Below are 19980 nucleotides of genomic sequence, written 5' to 3'. Positions count from 1 at the left end.
AGCCAATGTTATTCTGGCCAAATCTTCTACTTCCCCTAATTCAGTGATTCTCAATCAGAGAAACGCGTACCCTTGGAGATATGCAGAGGTCTTCCAGAGGGTACATCAACTCATCTAGATATTTTCCGGGTTTTACAACAAAGCACTAGCAAAGTCAGTACAAACTAAAATTTCAGCACGGCAATGACTTGTTTATACTGCTCTATATACTATACACTGAAATGTAACTACAATATTTATTTACAATATTATTCCAATGGATTTATAATTATATGGTAAAAATGAGAAAGTAAGCAATTTTTCAGTAATAGTTTCCTGTAACACTTGTGTATTTTTATGTCTGATTTTGTAATTAAATAGTTTTTGAGAGAGGTGAAACTTGGGAGTACCCAAGACAAATCAGATTCCCGAAAGGTGTACAGTAGTCTGGCAAGATTGACCAGTATCACTTCAGACTTTAGATTGAATTTCGGTAGCTTTGGAAGAAAAAAAGTGCACTGTATTTAAAAATCCTTAAAAAAAAAACCTCACACACACAGGTCTTGCCCTGACCCATTGTGGTTGATTCCATGCTCTGGTTTGGTTCCTTGATAGCTGTGATGTCACAGTATGTATGTGCTGGGACCTCAGAAAAGGAGGTGGCGAGAATGGACATTGCAGGAGCTAAAATGAAAAACATAAGATTTCTGTTGGTAATGGTTCTGAATTTCCTCTTAGTTTGCCTATGGAGTAATTCTTCACATCTTTTCAGATGTATTGAACATCTACAAATCACCTTGACTTCATTGGGATTCATGTGTGCTCACACTTATGTAAATCTGGCTACTTAGATGCCTAAACATAGATTTAGAAACCTAATTTATGGGAATCCAAGTTTGACAGCTTTGGCCTTACTATTTTATCTTTGAAGGTTTCCTTAAATGTTTCAGTTATTTCCATGGGAATTTGTGAACAACCTCTTGTGGCTAATTTTACATGCAAATTGAAGTATTTTTAAATCCTATTTTTTGTTAGTGGATAAGAGATCCTGGTAAGGTTGTGCTTTCAGTGAAAACTTTGAAATTATTTTTAAATATAGATCACTAAATGCTTTCCAATTAATTATTTTGAAGGCTAAAAATTAATTTTTAGTGAAAGTCATGGGCAGTAAACAAAAAATCACGGCCTGTGACCTGTCCATGAGTTTTACTATAGATGCCCCTGACTTAATCGTAGCTGCTTCTTGGGCCCCAGGACTGTGCAGCTGCTCTGAGGCCACCCACTGGGGGTATGGCTGGCCCTGGGGCCGCGGCAGATGTGGAAGTCATGGAGGTTCCGGAAAGTCACGGTGTCTGTGACTTGCGTGACGTCTGTGACAGACTCTCAGCCTTAATTATTTTCCCTGTTGTCTTGTATTGATGAATAAAATTGTTTGGAGTGGCAGGGAGTGCATTTGTAGCTACAAACAGCGTCAATTTGTGAATAGTATTCCCAATGTATATTTAATAGTAGTATTTTTTCAAAATGTAGATCTCAAAGCTCTTTACAAAAATGGGTAAGGATAGTTAACTCCCATTTTTCACTTGAAAAAAATGGAGGTTTTGACCTTGCTGAAGGTAACTTAAGAAGTTAGATCTTGGGAATAGAACCCCAGTACTCCTTTTTAGTTCGCTTTTAGTTTTACCTTTTATATAACTCTGCCTTATTTTGTAACTACTCTTTTTTGTTTAACTGTTGATCAAATGGTTTCTGTGTGGAATCTTGCTTCAACAGGAAGAAGAGGAATATGAAACTAAAGGTGGACGCAGAAGAACATGGGATGATGACTATGTATTGAAACGTCAGTTTTCTGCTTTGGTTCCTGCTTTTGACCCAAGACCTGGCCGTACTAATGTCCAACAGACAACTGATCTAGAAATCCCTCCACCAGGTATGCTGGAAGAACATTGAGGCTATGTCTACACTGCAGGTAGACACCCACAGCTGGCCCAGGCTGCAAGGCTGTTTAATTGCAGTGAAGACTTCTGAGCTCTGGCAGCCACCCACCTCGCAGGATCCCAGAGCCTGGGTTGCAGCCTGAGCCTGAAATCAACTCTGCAGTTAAACAGTCCCACAGTCCAAGCCCCATGAATCTCCATCAGCTGGCATCTAATTTGCCCTGAGAGTGCTTGTTCACACTGTAAAAGCAAGGTATTGTAGGCAGTGTTTCCTCTAATTTTTAACAGGCCGTGTGCGCAAAAATTTTTTTCTATGCTGCTGCCGAAGCACAAAAAAAAAAGAAAAAAGCCGAAGCTGGAGTGCGCGGGGTGTTTCGCCATGTGCACGCGGTTTCCGATCTGTGTGCGTGCACACAGCTTAGAGGGAACAGTGACGGTAGGCCTTTCTATCTGTAGTGCCCAATAACTGGAAGAGAGTTGTGGCTTCAGCCTGCAAGCGTTGTACAATAAATATCCATCCTTAGTACAAACAAATTGAAAAGACCCAGTATAAGGGGAAGATATTAAGGCTTGAAGGAGAAATTTAAGTGCATCTGGTAATTTAAAGGGAAGGATGTTGTCAGGTCCCTTGCAATCCTCTGCTACTACGGGAGAACCTGATAGTGAAATGGAACGAAAGAAATAAAGTTAACTCTTCTGCTTTCATTGTCCAAACTGATAAATGCAAAAAAGTAAACAAATAAGTAAATCTAGGTTTCAGAAATTCCTTTAGCTGTTGGCAACATAGATACATCATGCTGTTTTTAATATAATTTTATCCTAACACTGTTCCTTTGGGATATAGACATTTAATATTAAATCAGTAAATGTTCTTTTAAGGGCATATTATTATTAATGTTAAGTAGTATGTGTGGGGAGTACTTACGTTTCATGAATTTCTTGTTAATTGTTTCTTAAATGATTTTACAAATACAGGTACACCCCACTCAGAACTCCTGGAAGAAGTTGAGTGTATGCCATCACCTCGTTTAGCTCTTACCTTGAAAGTTACAGGTCTTGGTACAACTCGGGAAGTAGAGTTACCCCTAACAAATTTCCGATCTACCATCTTTTACTATGTACAGAAATTACTGCAGCTTTCCTGTAATGGCAATGTGAAATCTGATAAACTTAGACGTATTTGGGAGCCAACATACACGTAAGAGATTATAAATATATGAATGCATCTACAGTGGTTTTATTTGAGGATGACTGGCTAAGAAATTGCTGTAAAAATGCATGTTAAGATTTGTGACTGCCCTTTTCTCACAAGATGCAAAGAAAGTGATACCATCTGCAACTAATAACTTGAGGGAGAGAAGAGGGATTTTGCAGCAATGTAGAGTGGATCTGAAGAGGGTTGCTTCTGCCTGCTGCTCTTCTAAAAATGCAGTGTTGAAGGAGGTGCTGGGAAGTAATCAGTGTCCTTAATAAAACGTGTCTGCGATGACCTACTAGGGATGTGACTCAGTCCCTGGCCAAACCCTGCTATATAGACTTTATGTAAAAGATCTAAATCTTTCTTACATTCTGTTGCTTGTATTATAATTTTTTATCTACATTTTTTTTATTGCAGATTCATTGTGGTTTTTGTAGTGCTTTGTAGAGTTTGGCATGGCTGATTTTGTATCTCTGATCTCATTAATGAAATTAGTGTTCAGTACAGTGGGGAGGTTTTTCATTCCATGAACTGTGAAGCATGATACACTATTAATGTATTTTGGTTTTCTTCTGAGTCCCTATCCCAGTTACCTTTTCAGTAGTAGTGTATTTTCACTCATCCTGACCTTGTATCCAAGGAACTAACAGGTTTTTCTCTGAGCCATTTTCAGTATTGTTCCCTGAGGGTATGTCTGTGCTGCAGTTAGGAGGTATGTCTGTAGCAGGTGTAGACATACTTGAGCTACCTTTGATCTAGTTAGCCTGATCTACTTTAGAAGCCTTCAGTCATGTGCTTCAGAGGGTGTATCTACACTGAATTCAGGAAGTGTGATTACAAAATAGGTAGACATATCCAAACTACCTTTTGATATAGCTAGATCAAAGTTAGCTCAAGGAACAATAGTAGTGAAACTGTGGCAACACAAGAGGCTGCACATGCTAGCCCCATCCCCAGACAGGACTCTAGTGCAGATGTAAGCAGCAGCCAGGCCTTCACTGCTGTTGCTACTTGAGCTCACTTTGATCTAGCTACATCAAAGGTAACTCAGATAGGTCTACATATGTTTCAGTCACACCTCTTGATTGTAGTGTAGACATATCCTGAAACATCACTGAAGGCATCCTAATGTAACCACATCCTTTCCCTACCTCTAGATAAATTCTGTTAGCAACATTCTAGAGACCAGCATTTGTAGGATCACTCAGGCCCCATTTAAGCAAATGGAGCTTAAATGCTTTGCCAGAAAGGAATGGCCTTAAACACATGTTTCTGAGCATGAGTGTAAGTGTTCTGGTGAGTTGGGGCATCTCACACTTGCTACCAGGAAGAACTGCTGCTACTGCTCTTTTACAAGTCACCTAATAATCAAGCAACTTCCAACAAAACAATAAAGTATAACTGCAGAATGTAGGGGCTGTACTAAGGAATCTGAGTGAATCAGTATAGCATTATTGTGCTATTCTGAAAAGCTATTTAAAAACATTAACATAGTCTTTTCATGTTTTAGAATCATGTACAGAGAAATGAAGGATTCTGATAAAGAGAAAGAGAGTGGAAAAATGGTAAGACTGATTTTGGTACTTTTGTTAATCCCTACATTGTGTGGCTGTTTAAACTATAACAAAACAAATTATTGCAGTTTGTGAAATGCAACATTTTTTTAAAAAGCACTAACAGTTCTTGAATATTTAGAAGATATGAGTGGAAATTTTTGTCAATGCATGTTCCTAAAGAAATTGTGTATAATGCATGTGAAATCTTTAGGACTTTACAATCAGGAAAGACCAACATTTGGTGGTTCCTGTTGTAGGGTTGCTGGTCAATAGAGCATGTGGAACAGTACCTTGGCACTGATGAATTACCAAAGAATGACTTGATAACCTACCTGCAGAAGAATGCAGACTCAGCTTTCCTGCGCCACTGGAAATTAACCGGCACTAATAAAAGTATTAGGAAAAACAGAAATTGTTCTCAGCTCATAGCTGCCTACAAGGTATATGTCCGCATCCAAACATGGTTTTTTTTGGTTGGGAATGGCGGTGTGCTTCATTTTGCAGCTTTGAAGGCTCTTGAGGAGGAGGGGTGTGAGATGTGACTACAAAATTGCTGTATGGTTCATGTGCCAATATCAAGTTTAGTCTTTGCTGGCTCCATTTCTTTTACATGCCTTTTTGTCAGGAGCATTAATATTAAAAAGCACTCAGATCATAGTATGGACCATAGTACTGTTTGGACTTTTAAAAGTTTTAATTCTCTAAAAGGCTAAACACAATAACCCATTCTTGTTCGTAAAGTGACTAATTTACTTTGATACACTGTTGTAAAAATACTGGTCTCTATATTTTCATTCTAATAACCCTTTTTACAGGATTTTTGTGAGCATGGATCCAAATCTGGATTGAGCCAGGGAGCCATTTCCACTCTTCAGAACTCTGATATTCTTAGTTTGGCAAGAGAACAACCTCAGGCCAAAGCTGGTAGTGGGCAGAATTCCTGTGGTGTGGAAGATGTTCTGCAGTTACTCCGTATTCTGTATATAGTTGCAAGTGACCCTTACTCAGCACGAACTTCTCAAGAAGGTTTGTAATTAGCCTAACATGGTTTATTCAGCACTTTACCGAAAACAAAATAAACAAGTTCTGTTCATATTTTCAGAAGGAGATGAGCAGCTTCAGTTTAATTTTCCACCAGATGAATTCACAAGCAAAAAAATCACTACAAAAATTCTGCAACAGATTGAGGTAAACATAATATAAATGCTGTAGTTTTAAGACTGTTTATATTCTTGATTGCTTTGGTTGTATGAAATTTAATAGCTGATTTGGTCATTTAGACTTCTGGATTCTTTTGCCCTTATTTATCACATAGGTAAATTTATTTCCCTATTTTTAAAATCGTTAACTTTTTTTTTAAAGCAATACAGTCTAACTAATCCAGATATAAAATATGATGGAAAAAGAAGAATCTAATAATATTAAAGATTGCACAAATATTGTGCCCTCCAAGCCCATGAAAAATAAATCAGCTGACCCTACTAAAATGGAAAAATCTTCTAGCTGGCACAGACTTTTGTAGTTAATTTTTCAAAATTGGGTCTTGATCCTGCAAAAACTTAATATTTTAAGCACATGAGTAATCCCATTGAAATTATTGGGTCTGCTCAGATACTTAAAGTCAAGCACATACATAAGTATTTGCAGGACCAAGGTCTTATTTGTCACTTACATTTCAGTAAATCAAAAGTTTTGCTGTCCTAGCAATTTATCCAGAGACGCTGTGAAAGACCAGTGAGAGGTACTTAACTATCCTGAAACAACTCCATGCTCAGATCTCGATATGTTAGTTGTAGATGGAATCCCTGACTTTGAAATCTGTATAGATGTACCTACGTTGGAAGAGGTTTGTTCTGTGATAAAGAAACTGCAAAGTGGGCTTGATGCTGGACCTGATGGCATAACACCTGAACTTCTCAGGTACACCATAGAGCCCATAAGTGGGCGTCTGTGCATACCTTTGCAGGACAATGTGCAATTACTGGGGACTCTGCTTCCAATGCTAGCTTCGGCTACGCAGTATTATCATCCATAACAGATTCTAAAGCCCAAACTTCCCAGCTGGGATGCTGCTTGAGAGTCACTTACAGAAGAGCACCCCTGGGGACACTGCTCCAAGAAGAGGAAGTGACTCACCTGGTGCAGTAACGATGGTTCTTTGAGATGTATGTCCCTATAAGTGCTCCACAATCCACATGTGCATTCCACTATACGCACACCCCGAGCACGGTTGCCAGAAATTTTTCCCTCAGTGGTACCCATCAGGGCGACTCGAGCGCCCTGTGGTGCTATGTGCTCAGAGTGCTGGTAGAAAGTAACCAGCCCACCCCATGTCCCCTCAGTTCCTTCTTACCACCTGTAACATTCGCTGGAACAGTTTTCCTTGCTTCAGCAAGCTCTCTCCGTGGTCTTCTTTTCCTTATAATTGTATATAGTTTGGTTAGTTGTAAATAGTTGGGTTTTTTTGTTGGTTTTAGTGTAGTTTGTTTAACTCAGAGAGTTAGCGGAGTTTTGTCCATTATACAGTGCTGAGGAATGCCTGGGTTGCCAGGCTTCAAGACCTTCCCCTCCTGCAACAAGGCTATGGCCCTGGGCGACCTGTACACCTCCCTGAAGTGCTTGGGAAAGGTTCATGTTGGGGACTGCTGCCAGATTTGCAGAGACTTGTTGGTTTTTATGGACAACACTACAGACATGTTTTATCTCAACAGGCAGGGAGGGGCTCACTCTTCTTCCCTGTGTCAGGAAGCAGTTCAGCTGTAGGAGTTTTGCGTGGGCCAGTCAATCCACCTTCAGGCCTCTCACCTTCTGGGAGCACAGAACAGGCTGGCAGATGGCCTCATCAGGCCTTTCTCCAGTCATCACCCGAGTGGTCCATTCTTCCAGGTGTTTTCCAGCAGTGGGGGATTCCCCCGATAGACTTGTTTTCAACCGAGTACAACAGGAAGTGTCACCAGTTTTGCCTCCCTGTGAGGCCACAGTCTGGGATCTCTCATGGATGCCTTCCTGCTACCGTAGTCAGGTCACCTTTTCTACGCTTTCCCGCATGCATCCCGCTAATGCATAAGGTTCTACTAATGATCAAGCGAGACCAGGCCCGTGTCATTCTGATAGCCCCAGCATTGCCTCACCAACATTGGTTGACCACTATGCTGGGCCTGTCAGTGGCAACTCCAGTCTTGCTTCTCTCAGGAGCATGGTCGACTGCTCCACTCAAACCTCAGATCCCTTCACCTGATGGCCTGGAAACCCCATGGCTAAATCCTGGAGAGCAGGCTTGCTCAGAGCAGGTTTATCAGGTCCTATTAGGTTGTAGGAAGCCCTCCACCAGGGTTACTTACCTCTCAAAGTGGAAGTGGTTCTCGTCTGAGTGTCCCAACGCAGAGTCTTGCCTACGCGTTCATCAGCACAGGAAATACTCAAGTATTTGTTACACCTGGAGCGGCAAGGGTTAGCTGTCTCCTCAGTCCAGCTTCACCTCTCAGCAATATTGGCTTTCCACCCTTGGGTGGATAAGCAGTCCATTTTTTCATGACATGTCTATCTAGTTCCTCAAAGGCCCAGAAGGATTATAGCCCCAAGTGTGTGAGCCAGTTCCTCCCTGAGACCTGTACCTGGAGTTATCAAAGCTTATAGGACGCCCATTTGAAGTGTTGGCAACGTGCTCCTTATTATACCTCTTGGAAGGTGGCTTTCTTCGTGGCCCTCACTTCGGCCAGAAGGGTCTCAGAGATCTGTGTCTTCACATTGGAAGGATAAGGTGCAGTTACATCCTGACCCTAGTTTCTTCCCAAAGGTGGGTTCTCAGTTTCATAGCAATTAGACAGTCTTCCTACTTGTTTTCTACCTGAAGCCATATGCAAATAAGGAAGCGCCACACTGCATGTCGGACAAGCCCTCGCTTTGTACATAGAAACTATTCTGTAAATCCACCCAACTGTCATAGTGGTAGCTGACAGGATGAAGGGTCTCCCCATCTCTAGTCAGAGAATTTCATCCTGGATCACATCATGCATTTGCACATGTTATGATCATGTGTCTGTTCCGCCACTAACTAGCCTGACTCCACGTTTCATGAGGTCACAAGTTTCGGCAGCGCCATTCCTAGTGCAAATGCTATTCAGGACATTTGCAGAGCAGCGACTTGTTCATTGGTGCACGTGTTCTCTTCCCATTACGCCATCACTCAACAGTCCAGGGACAGTGTCAAATTTCGTTGAGCTGTTTTGCAGTTGGCCTGTCTATCCCACCACCTATGCAACTGCTTGAGAGTCCCTTACAGTGGAATGCACATGTGCAATCAATCACTCAAAAAAGAAAAATGGTAACCTTCTGTAAGTGTTTTTCTTTGAGAGTTGTTGCATGTGTCCATTCCATGACCCTCTCTTCTCCCACTCTACGTTGGAGTTGGCCAGAAAGAAGAAACAGAGCGGGCACGGGGTCAGCTGGGCACTTTATACCAGCGCTATGAGCGTAAGGCACCAGAGGGTGCTATAGGCGCCCCAGCGTGTACCATTGAGGGAAAAATTTTCAGCAACTGTGTTCGGGGAGTGTACGCACCAAGAGTGGAAAGGACATGTGTAACACATCACAAAGAACAACATTTAAGGAAGGTTAGTAACTGTGTTTTCTGTTCCTGGAAAGGTTTTTATACATATCTTGGTTGCTCAGCTCCAGCTGTGAAACACTGTCGTCCAGAGCAATTGGGCTCCACTGTTAGGTGATCTACAGTGGATGCTATACTTGCTCTTTGTCTTTTATCTGAGATCCATCACAAATTCCATCATCCTTTGACAGCAACATATGTAGATCTAAAGGCAGCCTTCAGTTTTGTCCATAGAGCTGCTTGTGAAAGGACCTATGAGGCATTCCCGACATCCTCTTGAGGTTAATTCAAGACCCGAATAATGACTCGGGCACAGGTGCAATGGGGGACGCATAGGTCTGACAGGTTTTGCACTAGATCTGGGTTGAAGCAGGGATGTGCCCTGGCCTTAGCCCTATTCTGCAGTGCAATGGATTGGCTCCTTGAACATATCTTTGCCAGTACTGGTAAAACTGTCAGTTCAACTCCTTTTACTGACCTGGATTATGCGGATGATGTTGTTTTCTTTGGCCAGGATGCAGACGACCAGCTTCCAGCATATGGAAGCTGCCCTTGGTCTAAGGGTTTCTTGGGCAAAAACAAAAATCCACTGTCGGCACAAAAGTTGTGATACAACACATCTGTGCTGCTGGACAAACTGTGAAAGTAGTGGATGATTTCGTCTGTGTAGGCAGTAAATTGTTATTAAATGGGCACAGCTAGCCAGACCTTCTAAGGAGACAGGTTTAGCAGCCTCTGTCATGAAGGACCTGCATAGGGTCTGGAGCCAGAAGAAGGTGAAATTATAAACCAAAGTATGGATTTATCAAACCTGTGTGCATCTAATCTTCTTATACGGACCTGAAACATCGACATTGCTTAAACAAGACAGCAGGAGACTGGAAACATTTCATATACAGTAAAAGCTGTTTTATCTAGCATGTTGTGGAGGAATGGGGGGTGCCGGTAAGTGAAAAATGTGGGTTAACTAAGAGGGAGGGAGTTTGGGTGGGGATGGGGGTGCGGGAGAGGGTGCAGGGCATGGACTCTGGGAGGGAATTTGGGTGCAGGGCACGGGAGGAGGTTACGAGTACCGGATCCAGAGGGTGCTCACCTCGGATGGCTTCCCACAAGCAGTGACCTGTCTTGGCTGCTCCTAGGCGGAGGTGTGGCAGGCAGCTCTGCGCGCTGCATCCGCAATTCCCATTGGCCAAGAACAGTGGCCAGTGGGAGCTGCAGGGGCAGCACCTGCAGGTGGAGGCAGCGCACAGGGCAGCCTGCCACACCTATACCTGGGAGCAGCTGGGACAGGTAGCCGCTTGCGAGAAAACGCCTGAGGGGAGCGGCCCCAGATCCAGCACCCTGTCCTGCGCCCCAAGCCCCCTCCCGAACCCAAACTCCCTGTCAGAGCCCGCGCTCCACATCCCCTCCCACATGCCAACCCCCTACCATTCCTGCACCAACCGGACTGTAAACTGGACTTTCAATGAAGATCAGAAATGCTGGTTCATATAGCATTCCGGTTGGTGAAGTGCTGGATAAATCAGCTTTTACTGTACATTGCTAGTGGTGACTGCTGGGCATAACATGGTTTGATTATATCTGTAATAAGGATGTATTATTGAGAACTGGCCATAAAAGGATTGAAGTCCTCATTGGTTACTACCAGTTAACATTTTCCAGTCGTATAGCCTGTTTCCGAGATGAAGTCTCCATATATCAAGCCCTGCAGATCAGACTTGAGGTCAGGAGATGAGATTACTTGGCCATGCACTGCCAGTGGCCATGTGGTTGTCCATGATTAACCTGGCGGTATTAGATTAGTAATTACCCTCTAGAGCTTTTAGACACTTGGTATGAAGCTGTATAATCTGACCACCGACATTGTTCGCTACAGACCCTGGTTATCTAAGAGTGATGATGGAGGTGGTGTAGTCGAGGCCAATGATATGCAACAGTGAAATATAATAACTAGGTTGTGGCTCCGCTAGATCCAATCAGTGGAGTAATTTAGGCCTAATTTGGAGTTTGACAAGGAGCTGACTGTAGATACAAAGCTGCCTGCAGAATTTTGTTCAGGTTTATGCATTATTAACTTAACTCCTGTTCCAGGACCACAGTCTTCCTTTGCTTATATTTGTGTAACATTTTGAGGGCATGCCATTGCATAGGTATAACTCCTTTGAAGACAATAGCATTGCATGGGTGTAACTGGGGGAAGAATCTGGTCTTCAGTATCTGTATTACTGATATTGAGAGCTAGAAAGAACTTGATATTTAGATCAGACTGAGCTTGCAAACTGGCACTAAGAAAATCCATCTTTTTATATGTAAACTGATCAAACTTGATATGAAGCTGTTGATGCACAATAAAAATGAAACTTGAAGATATGCTAATTTTAAAGAGTGGAAGCACATTTTAGATCTAATAATTCTGACATTCCTGATTCTTAAAAATTCTTCAATTCCTCCACTCATTTTTTGTGTGTGTGCTTTAAGGTCAATCAAAATTTCTTCAATTTTTTTCCCTCAGATATCTAGATAATGGCCTCAGGCTCTGTAAATGAGTTGCCTGAAGTCTTCAGGTTTTTCTTTTAAGTTTTTCATGGTCCTGTGTAGGGCATCCAGGTGCTTACATTATCTTTGCTCTGCTTAATCATTCCTGCAATATTATTGAGCAGATCAGGAGAAACTGTATTCTCAGGGGCGAAAAATGTTGCTCCTTGGTACTTCTATCCCATCCCTTGTCCCAGTGGTTCATTGTTTCTCAGTGGATGGCGTGCCCTCAGGTACCTTACATCCCACTCAGACAGAGTACTTGAAACGTCATCAACCTTTTCATTCACTGATTTTAAAAAAAATGATTTTTACCCCAGCAGGCGTAAAAAGTCGGTTCAGAGTAAACCTTGTTCTCTGTGCCTCTGTCTATCATGTTGTTTGGCAACCTGACCCGGTATTTTAAACAGTTATTTCTGTGTTAAATTACAGGAACCATTGGCACTAGCAAGTGGCGCTTTGCCAGATTGGTGTGAACAGTTAACTAGCAAGTGTCCATTCTTAATACCATTTGAAACTAGACAGCTGTATTTCACTTGCACAGCATTTGGAGCATCAAGGTAAGAGACATGATCATATCAGAATGAATGGATTCTGAGATGTCTTGAGTGTTTAATTAGGTTTTGCAGTGAACTTGACTTCCCCTAGCATGAAAAGTCGTAGGAGTGTTTTTCTTTGCATATTTAAGGAGTTTTTAAAATAAACTTAATTTCTAAGAAAAGGGGAAAATCTGTGAATGTTTTTAATAAGATTTTTTTGATAACTTACAGCTGTTTGTTTATGCACTGTGCCAAGGGGTTCTGGGGTGGATGGCCTTTCTGTGGTTTGATGTTCCATCGGAAACTTCATGTAGATCCTCAGCATGTCAATTTAGTTTGCATGTGTGCTGTAGCAGGCAGCTAAAGCCGTAACAGCTGATCGTTTTGTTTGGGTCTCAAATCAAATAGTTTATTACTTGTTTTAATTTCAGCACAGACCACATTGGTAAGCATAGTTGTAAGAGAGAATAGACAATTAAGATACATTTGTGAGTTTAGTTTTATGTAATGAAAAGGAGAACGAAGCGTCATTGAACCGTGCTAGCAGAGACTCATTTTTAATAGTCTAGAACATTCCTAAAACTTTGTTACATTATGTGACACTTAGAAACTACGTGATGGTGCAGCATGATATAAAGGTTTTATTGACATTCGTTTGGGATGATCTGCATAACTCTGTCAAAGTTGCATCAATAAAAATTGATACCCATATACCATGCCAGTATATTACCCTCTTCTCCCTCTAGCATTTCCTGTACTGAGCACAAGAAAGAGGAAAAGGGGACTTTTGGTCCCTTATATCAGTTTCAGTTTATATATACACACAATATTTTTGTTCTTTAACATGCTGACATTAATCCTTCAGGGTAGTAGTGTGAAACAATGAGGCTTGACATTTTCTCTGCCTAATGAAAAAAGTTCCTTTTTTTCTAGCTCCGCATTGCCATGAAATCTCAGAGTTTTAAAATCTTGGTATTTTTATAGAATAGTATATAGCCGTGATACTCAGACTGAGGCTTGCAAGCTGCAAGTGGCTTTTTAATGTGTCTCCTCCAGCTCTTTGCAGCACATGATATTAAAACACTGATTTAATTATTAACCAGTCAGGATGTTTTTACTATATTATTAACCAGCTGTAGTTGATAAAAATAATAATATTTGGTCAGTCATTTTGCTGTGAGAATAATGCCTACATTTATCTATTAAAATATAAAAACAGAAAATGAAACAATGAATTCACACTACTGTGGCTCTTTTGGGTAATGCTGATCACTAATTTGGCTCGTGTATCACTGAGGTCTGTATCAGTGCTATATAGAAAAGCTGACTCAGGAACATCCTAGGCCTTGGGCAGGTATAATTTGAAGGGAGAAGGAGGAAACAGCTCTTCAGCTAATGAATGTGGTGGCTGTTTGAATTTGCTCAGGGATTTGGAATATTGAAATACATCCTTGTTAGATGGATAAGTAGGTTTGTGATAAATTGCACTGGTTTGAGAAATTTAAACTGCACAAGCATGTGAAACATATCACATGGCTGTTATCTCCGCATTTATGTGCATGTGTTTATAATACATATAATACAAGATAAATGTTTTACAATGTTCTTTACATATAAAAGGCATCCTCCAGAGCATACTCCTGCAATTTATTTTCAGTACTTTGTATATGTTTCAACTTACAGAGGCTCTCAAAGCACTTAAAAAAAAATTAAACCTCTCAGTAGCCCTGTGGGATATATAGATTTATATAAAAATATGTTCAGTGACTTGCCTACAGTTGAAAAGCAGCCAAGTGGGTAGATTAGGGAGTAGTTTGTTGTTGATGATGATGACAGAGAGTATGAGAGAATTAATAACAACGCCTTTGTATAGGTGTTGTTAATAGTAATTGCAGTTGTTCTTGTTTAATTGGTAAGGGCTTAAAAAACTTAACAGGGAGACCTTCCCTCTGAAATTCTAACAATTTAAGGAAATTATGGCTAAAATTACTTGATTTTTTCTATCCTTTACACTGTTATGTTTTTACTTTTTCTTCTTTTAACTACATGTGTGAATGACACTTATTTTTGCTTTTTCTGGCTTGTCGATGTGTTACAGAATTGGGTTATATAACCTAAAATACTCATCTTTATGACCAGTATAGTATATTCCTATTTCACGGACATAATGTGATTTTTAATTTAATAAGTGTCTGCTTTGAGAACTTCAGATATACAGCACTACTGTAAGTGCAAAGCTTATTTCCTTTTATTCACTCCCATTGCAGTTAGTAGGAGTTATGCACTCAGGTCAAGTATTATATATCAGTGTTGTGTTTTGCTATATTATTCATTTAACACCAGAAGTTGAGGGTGATATTAATGCAAAATGAATTATTACTTATTTGAATTTATAAAACAACAAGAGGTATGTATCTAAACAGTCTAGGTGCCTCTGAAAATGTTTAGAAATGCAACAAATCAATACAGCACATAGTGTTTATGGTTTAACAGCATGACTTGCACATCTGCTTATCTCAGAATTCCCATGAATGAAATATGTTAATAACTTATAATTTTAAGAAATATTTATATTTTTTTCTGTTACCAGAGCAATTGTATGGCTACAGAACAGACGTGAGGCCACTGTTGAACGGACGAGGACCACAAGTACAGTGCGACGGGACGATCCAGGAGAATTCAGAGTTGGACGCCTCAAACATGAAAGAGTGAAAGTTCCACGAGGTGAATCCCTGATGGAATGGGCTGAAAATATCATGCAAATTCATGCAGACCGAAAGTCTGTTCTAGAGGTAAAACATGTCTCCCTAGCAGAGTAGTTTTAAAACACTTTTATGGAAGGCAGCTATGAATTATATAGCTAGCTGACCAACATTGAGTCTTTTCTTTTTCTACTATTTCTTTTCATTATTAACTTTCATTGTGTATTTCAGGTGGAGTTTTTAGGAGAAGAAGGAACAGGCCTGGGACCTACATTGGAGTTCTATGCACTGGTGGCAGCAGAATTTCAGAGGACAGAACTGGGAACTTGGCTTTGTGATGATGATTTTCCAGATGATGAATCACGTCAGGTATGGATCATTTTTACTTGTGGTTGTTCAGAGAAAAACAAATATTATGTGGTAATAAAAGTAGCTCTCTGGTACTCTCACTAGCTGTTGAAAGTCTTGAATCCATGTATTATAGGCAAGCCTGGTAGTACCGCTTATTATCAAGGTTTCCTGACACTTCCCATGATGACAGTACTCTGTTGGGGTTTTTTTTTGTTGCTAATAACTATGCCAAACTTTAACCATATAGGTTGAAATTTTCTATGCCGGGGTCTACCTTCGTTTGAATTTTTTTTGGAATATTTCAGCTAAAATGGCTCAGCTGTTTCAGAGAACAAAATTAAGGAAAAATACATTTGTTTTGTCCACGTTAAGAAATTCTCAGTGGTGTTGATGAGCTCTAGTACGCCCCATTCTGGCATTTTCTAACTATTGAGTGCTTGACTTTCGTACTTTATCTTTTAATGTAGGGGTGGGCGTGTGTATAGTTACGTTGGTGATCTAAGCTGAGAGAACATAGGATTCAGGTTGCTCTTCTACTTTTACTATATTTGGATTGCTACGTGTTAACAAATATTACAACAACAATATTGAGTGTTATATCTACATTTGAACTGAAATGAAACATCTGAAGGTTGATTTTTAAATGTTTTTCTTCTGAGAAGGTAAATAATAGACTAATATAAACACAGTGTATATATTTAAACTCATCTAGCACAAAGCTACCATTTCTCCCCTTTTTCCTTAAATCCAGGTTGATATTGGAGGTGGATTAAAACCTCCTGGATACTATGTACAGAGATCATGTGGACTTTTCACAGCACCGTTCCCACAAGATAGTGATGAACTTGAAAGAATAACCAAACTCTTTCATTTCCTTGGAATTTTCTTGGCTAAATGCATTCAGGATAACAGACTGGTGGATTTGCCCATTTCTAAACCTTTCTTTAAACTCATGTGTATGGGTGACATTAAAAGTAACATGAGTAAATTGATCTATGAATCACGGGGTGATAGAGACTTGCACTGCACTGAAAGTCAATCGGAGGCTTCTACAGAAGAGGGACATGATTCACTGTCAGTAGGAAGTTTTGAAGAAGACTCCAAGTCCGAATTTATCCTTGATCCACCGAAACCTAAACCTCCTGCTTGGTTTAATGGAATTTTAACATGGGAGGACTTTGAATTAGTAAACCCACATAGAGCCAGATTTTTAAAAGATATTAAAGACCTTGCAGTTAAAAGACGTCAAATTTTAAGTAACAAAGGTCTTTCAGAAGATGAAAAGAACACAAAACTACAGGAATTAATGCTGAAGAACCCATCAGGTTCCGGGCCTCCGCTTAGCATAGAGGATTTAGGGTAAGAGATGTCATTTTTATATTTATACATACATTTATACACACAGTTCTGCTTAGTGGAATTACTAATATCTGTATGTACATTCATAAAATAAAAAATTCAGTTTCATTTCTGAAGATTACAGTGATACATTTATTTAAAAGTAGCGGTGCTATCACAGGTTTTCTGGCAAAAGCCAGGTTGGTTAATTACATTCTGTATCCTTAAAATTCTTGCATAGTGGCAGCTTGAAAATGTTTTTTGATTACCATATTAAATGATTGCTGTGCACCATGCATTGTTTCCCATGTGGACCCTCAGAGTAGGCTGCATTTCACTGGTGGATGAAATCATAACTTTGAATACAGTTTATGAAGCCCTTTACTAAGAAAATAAAACAGTAAATACTCTATTATATCAAGCATATATATGATGTATTTTAGAAACATCCTTTAAATGGCATTAACTGGTAATACCGTTATTGTTATTTAAAAACTTTAAACCCAGTATATGCTGTTTATATTTATTTTTTTCTTTTGGAACCCAGACTCCCCTGGGTTTACACTGGTTCTCTCTGATTACAAATTAGAGTGACAGCTGTGTGTGTGAAAGCAGAGTCCACAACAGTGACAAACAAGAGTCTGGAGATCTGTAGGATTTGTCTGTATTATCAGTCCATTAAGGTTCCAGTCCTGCCACAGGCGACCGCAGGCAGATCCCTGCACTCTCACATATTCCCACTGATTTCAGAGAGGTTGCATGAGTACGTAGGGGTCCATCCACGCTGAGCCTGTTGCAGGATCAGGGCCTAAATGTCTCGTAACTTCAGTTGCTTCATGCTACCGCTAATATTATCCCTGGAAATATTGAGAATGTTTGTTCCTGTTTGTATGATTTTAAACTAAAAGATGACCTACTAAAAAAGGTTTCAAAATGTAATGATCAAGATAATTTATGTTTAACTGTTTGAAACTTTAGACACTTGTCAAAGCAGAGTGGAAAAAGTGGCCTATGTGTAAATACACAAATCCATTGAAAAAAATCTATTTTTATCTTGTCTATTGCATTGCTTTCTAATATGGTGTCAGCGTTCATGTTCTTATATAAAACGATCCACAAGCTGTTTTCATGGTAGTAAGATGAGACACTATCCTTTTTTAGATAATAACAAATCTAATATTTGCTGCAAAAGCAGTCACTGATTTAAATAATCTATTAAAACCTGTCCTTATTTTGCAGTCTGAATTTCCAGTTCTGCCCATCATCCAGAGTATATGGGTTTACAGCTGTGGATCTCAAGCCAAATGGTGAAGATGAGGTTAGGAAACAAACCCCCTTACAGGATTTTAACAGTATGCCATCTCAGCAATCATTGACTCTTTTTTATATCATGTGTATATTTTCTTTATAGATGGTAACTATGGATAATGCAGAGGAGTATGTGGAGCTAATGTTTGACTTCTGCATGCAGACGGGCATACAGAAACAGATGGATGCATTTAGAGGTAACTTAACCATTGCAGATTATGTGCACATTTAGCTGGATGTATTGGCATTCAGGATTTCCTGATTTAATGTAGTGGTATAGAATGTCACTCAAAACCACTGTTTTAAAAACAAACTGCATATGGTAAAAAAATAATTATTATGGTTCCTAACCACTACTAGCGTTAATATGTATAGTAAATGGAAATACTGACACATTTTAAACTCACTGTCATTTACTATTGTGGTGTATGCTATTGCTAGCAAATAGTTATATACACACAAATCCCAATTCTGAACCAACCACCAACTGGTTTAAAAGAATAGACGATTTATTCAATTTAACCTAACCTAACTCTTTACCAAAAATAAAAATGAGAGTTCTGGCATAGCAAACAGTTCATGCAACAGGCTGACTGTAGTGTTGACAATTAAAGCTGCTGCCATTATTAACTTTTGCTTTAAGTGTAGTAATCCTGTTTCTTCATTTGACTTAGCTAATGAACCACAGTTTAAAAATATTACTTCTGGTTCAATGATTAAAATGTTTAAAAACTGAAATTATTGTGAATACATTCTTGTGACTATATTTTTTTACTTGTATCTTTATAAATTAAGATGGTTTCAATCGAGTCTTCCCAATGGAGAAGCTGAGTTCCTTCAGCCATGAGGAAGTTCAGATGATTCTTTGTGGAAATCAGTCACCATCTTGGGCAGCTGAGGATATCATCAACTACACAGAACCTAAACTTGGCTACACACGAGATAGGTGCCTATTAGTCTAACCTTGTTTTTAACATCACTTAAGAAATACGTATAATGATAACATCCATATATTCCTTACATGAAGATTCTAAATTGGAGGGACTGCTGATCAGCGTGAAGACCATGTGGAACAAACATGGCAGTGGATGTAATCTTTGTATTTTTCCAATAGATAGTCTTAATTCTGGATGAGGAGTTTGAGGTGGTGGTGACAAAACAGAAAAATGAGATTGACATTCAGAGGAGTAGGTTAATAGAACCCCAATGTTGGCTTCTTGTCACAGAGATAACATTAATTTGGTTTTATTTTTACCTATATGGTGTCTAAATTGTAATTCATTTGTGGATTGTCCTGGAATCAATTTTTATTTCTATTAAGGAAGGCTGCTAGGAAGAACCCATGCAGTTTTGTGAGCTCCCACAGCTGGTTTTGCAAGAGTAGAATACAAATTAATTTTTCTTAGGTGTATTGGTGTTATAGTACTGAAGATGCTGTGTAACAGGGGTCATCTGTATACCCATTCTCTGAGCAAGTATGAGGACCTTATTAGCATATGCTGGCTGATGCACTTCTAGTTCATTGTCAGGGTGCAGTTTGTTAACTCTGTCATTGATCTAAAGAAGGTGGGAGTGTCTCTTTGTAGGGAACCAGGGTTTAAAATAGTGATGTCTGTAGGGAAATCATGGGGGAGAAATTTTAGGCTGAGGTTTATGTTTTAGTTGTTGTTTGAGTTGCCAATAAAGTGAAAACACAGGAAGTGGGTATGTTTGAACACTGAAGGTTGAATTCTCAGTTACACAAATGCCCCTTTGCACCGCTCTGGTGGTGTGAAATGATTTTAAAGTGTCCTTAGTGTAACTGAGACGAGGCCCAGTATGTGTAGATTCTGTTAGGAGCAGGCTTGGAACTCTGCCTAACTACCAATTCACACATAAGGAATAAATGGAGATCTGTTACTTCCATCTCCAGCAGTAACGTGGAGAATTGA

General features: G+C 39.7%; 1 protein-coding gene across 5 annotated transcripts in view; it reads left to right on the top strand.

Annotated features, from left to right (window-relative positions):
• HECTD1 (HECT domain E3 ubiquitin protein ligase 1) overlaps window positions 1-19980 on the top strand; it is a 101138-nt gene that overhangs the window by 78849 nt on the left and 2309 nt on the right. For all 5 annotated transcript variants that reach the window (XM_077818997.1, XM_077818995.1, XM_077818996.1 and 2 more), the window contains 13 exons: window positions 1753-1909; window positions 2892-3114; window positions 4625-4679; window positions 4928-5110; window positions 5486-5696; window positions 5773-5858; window positions 12244-12371; window positions 14941-15142; window positions 15284-15421; window positions 16155-16762; window positions 17981-18059; window positions 18153-18246; window positions 18845-18995. In XM_077818997.1, coding sequence (XP_077675123.1) covers window positions 1753-1909; window positions 2892-3114; window positions 4625-4679; window positions 4928-5110; window positions 5486-5696; window positions 5773-5858; window positions 12244-12371; window positions 14941-15142; window positions 15284-15421; window positions 16155-16762; window positions 17981-18059; window positions 18153-18246; window positions 18845-18995 — 2315 coding nt within the window. The remainder of the gene's footprint in view (window positions 1-1752; window positions 1910-2891; window positions 3115-4624; window positions 4680-4927; window positions 5111-5485; window positions 5697-5772; window positions 5859-12243; window positions 12372-14940; window positions 15143-15283; window positions 15422-16154; window positions 16763-17980; window positions 18060-18152; window positions 18247-18844; window positions 18996-19980) is intronic.

The sequence above is a fragment of the Eretmochelys imbricata genome, chromosome 6 (genome assembly GCF_965152235.1).
Source record: "Eretmochelys imbricata isolate rEreImb1 chromosome 6, rEreImb1.hap1, whole genome shotgun sequence".
Classification (NCBI taxonomy): Eukaryota; Metazoa; Chordata; order Testudines; family Cheloniidae; genus Eretmochelys; species Eretmochelys imbricata.
This window is presented reverse-complemented; position numbering and strand designations above follow the sequence as displayed.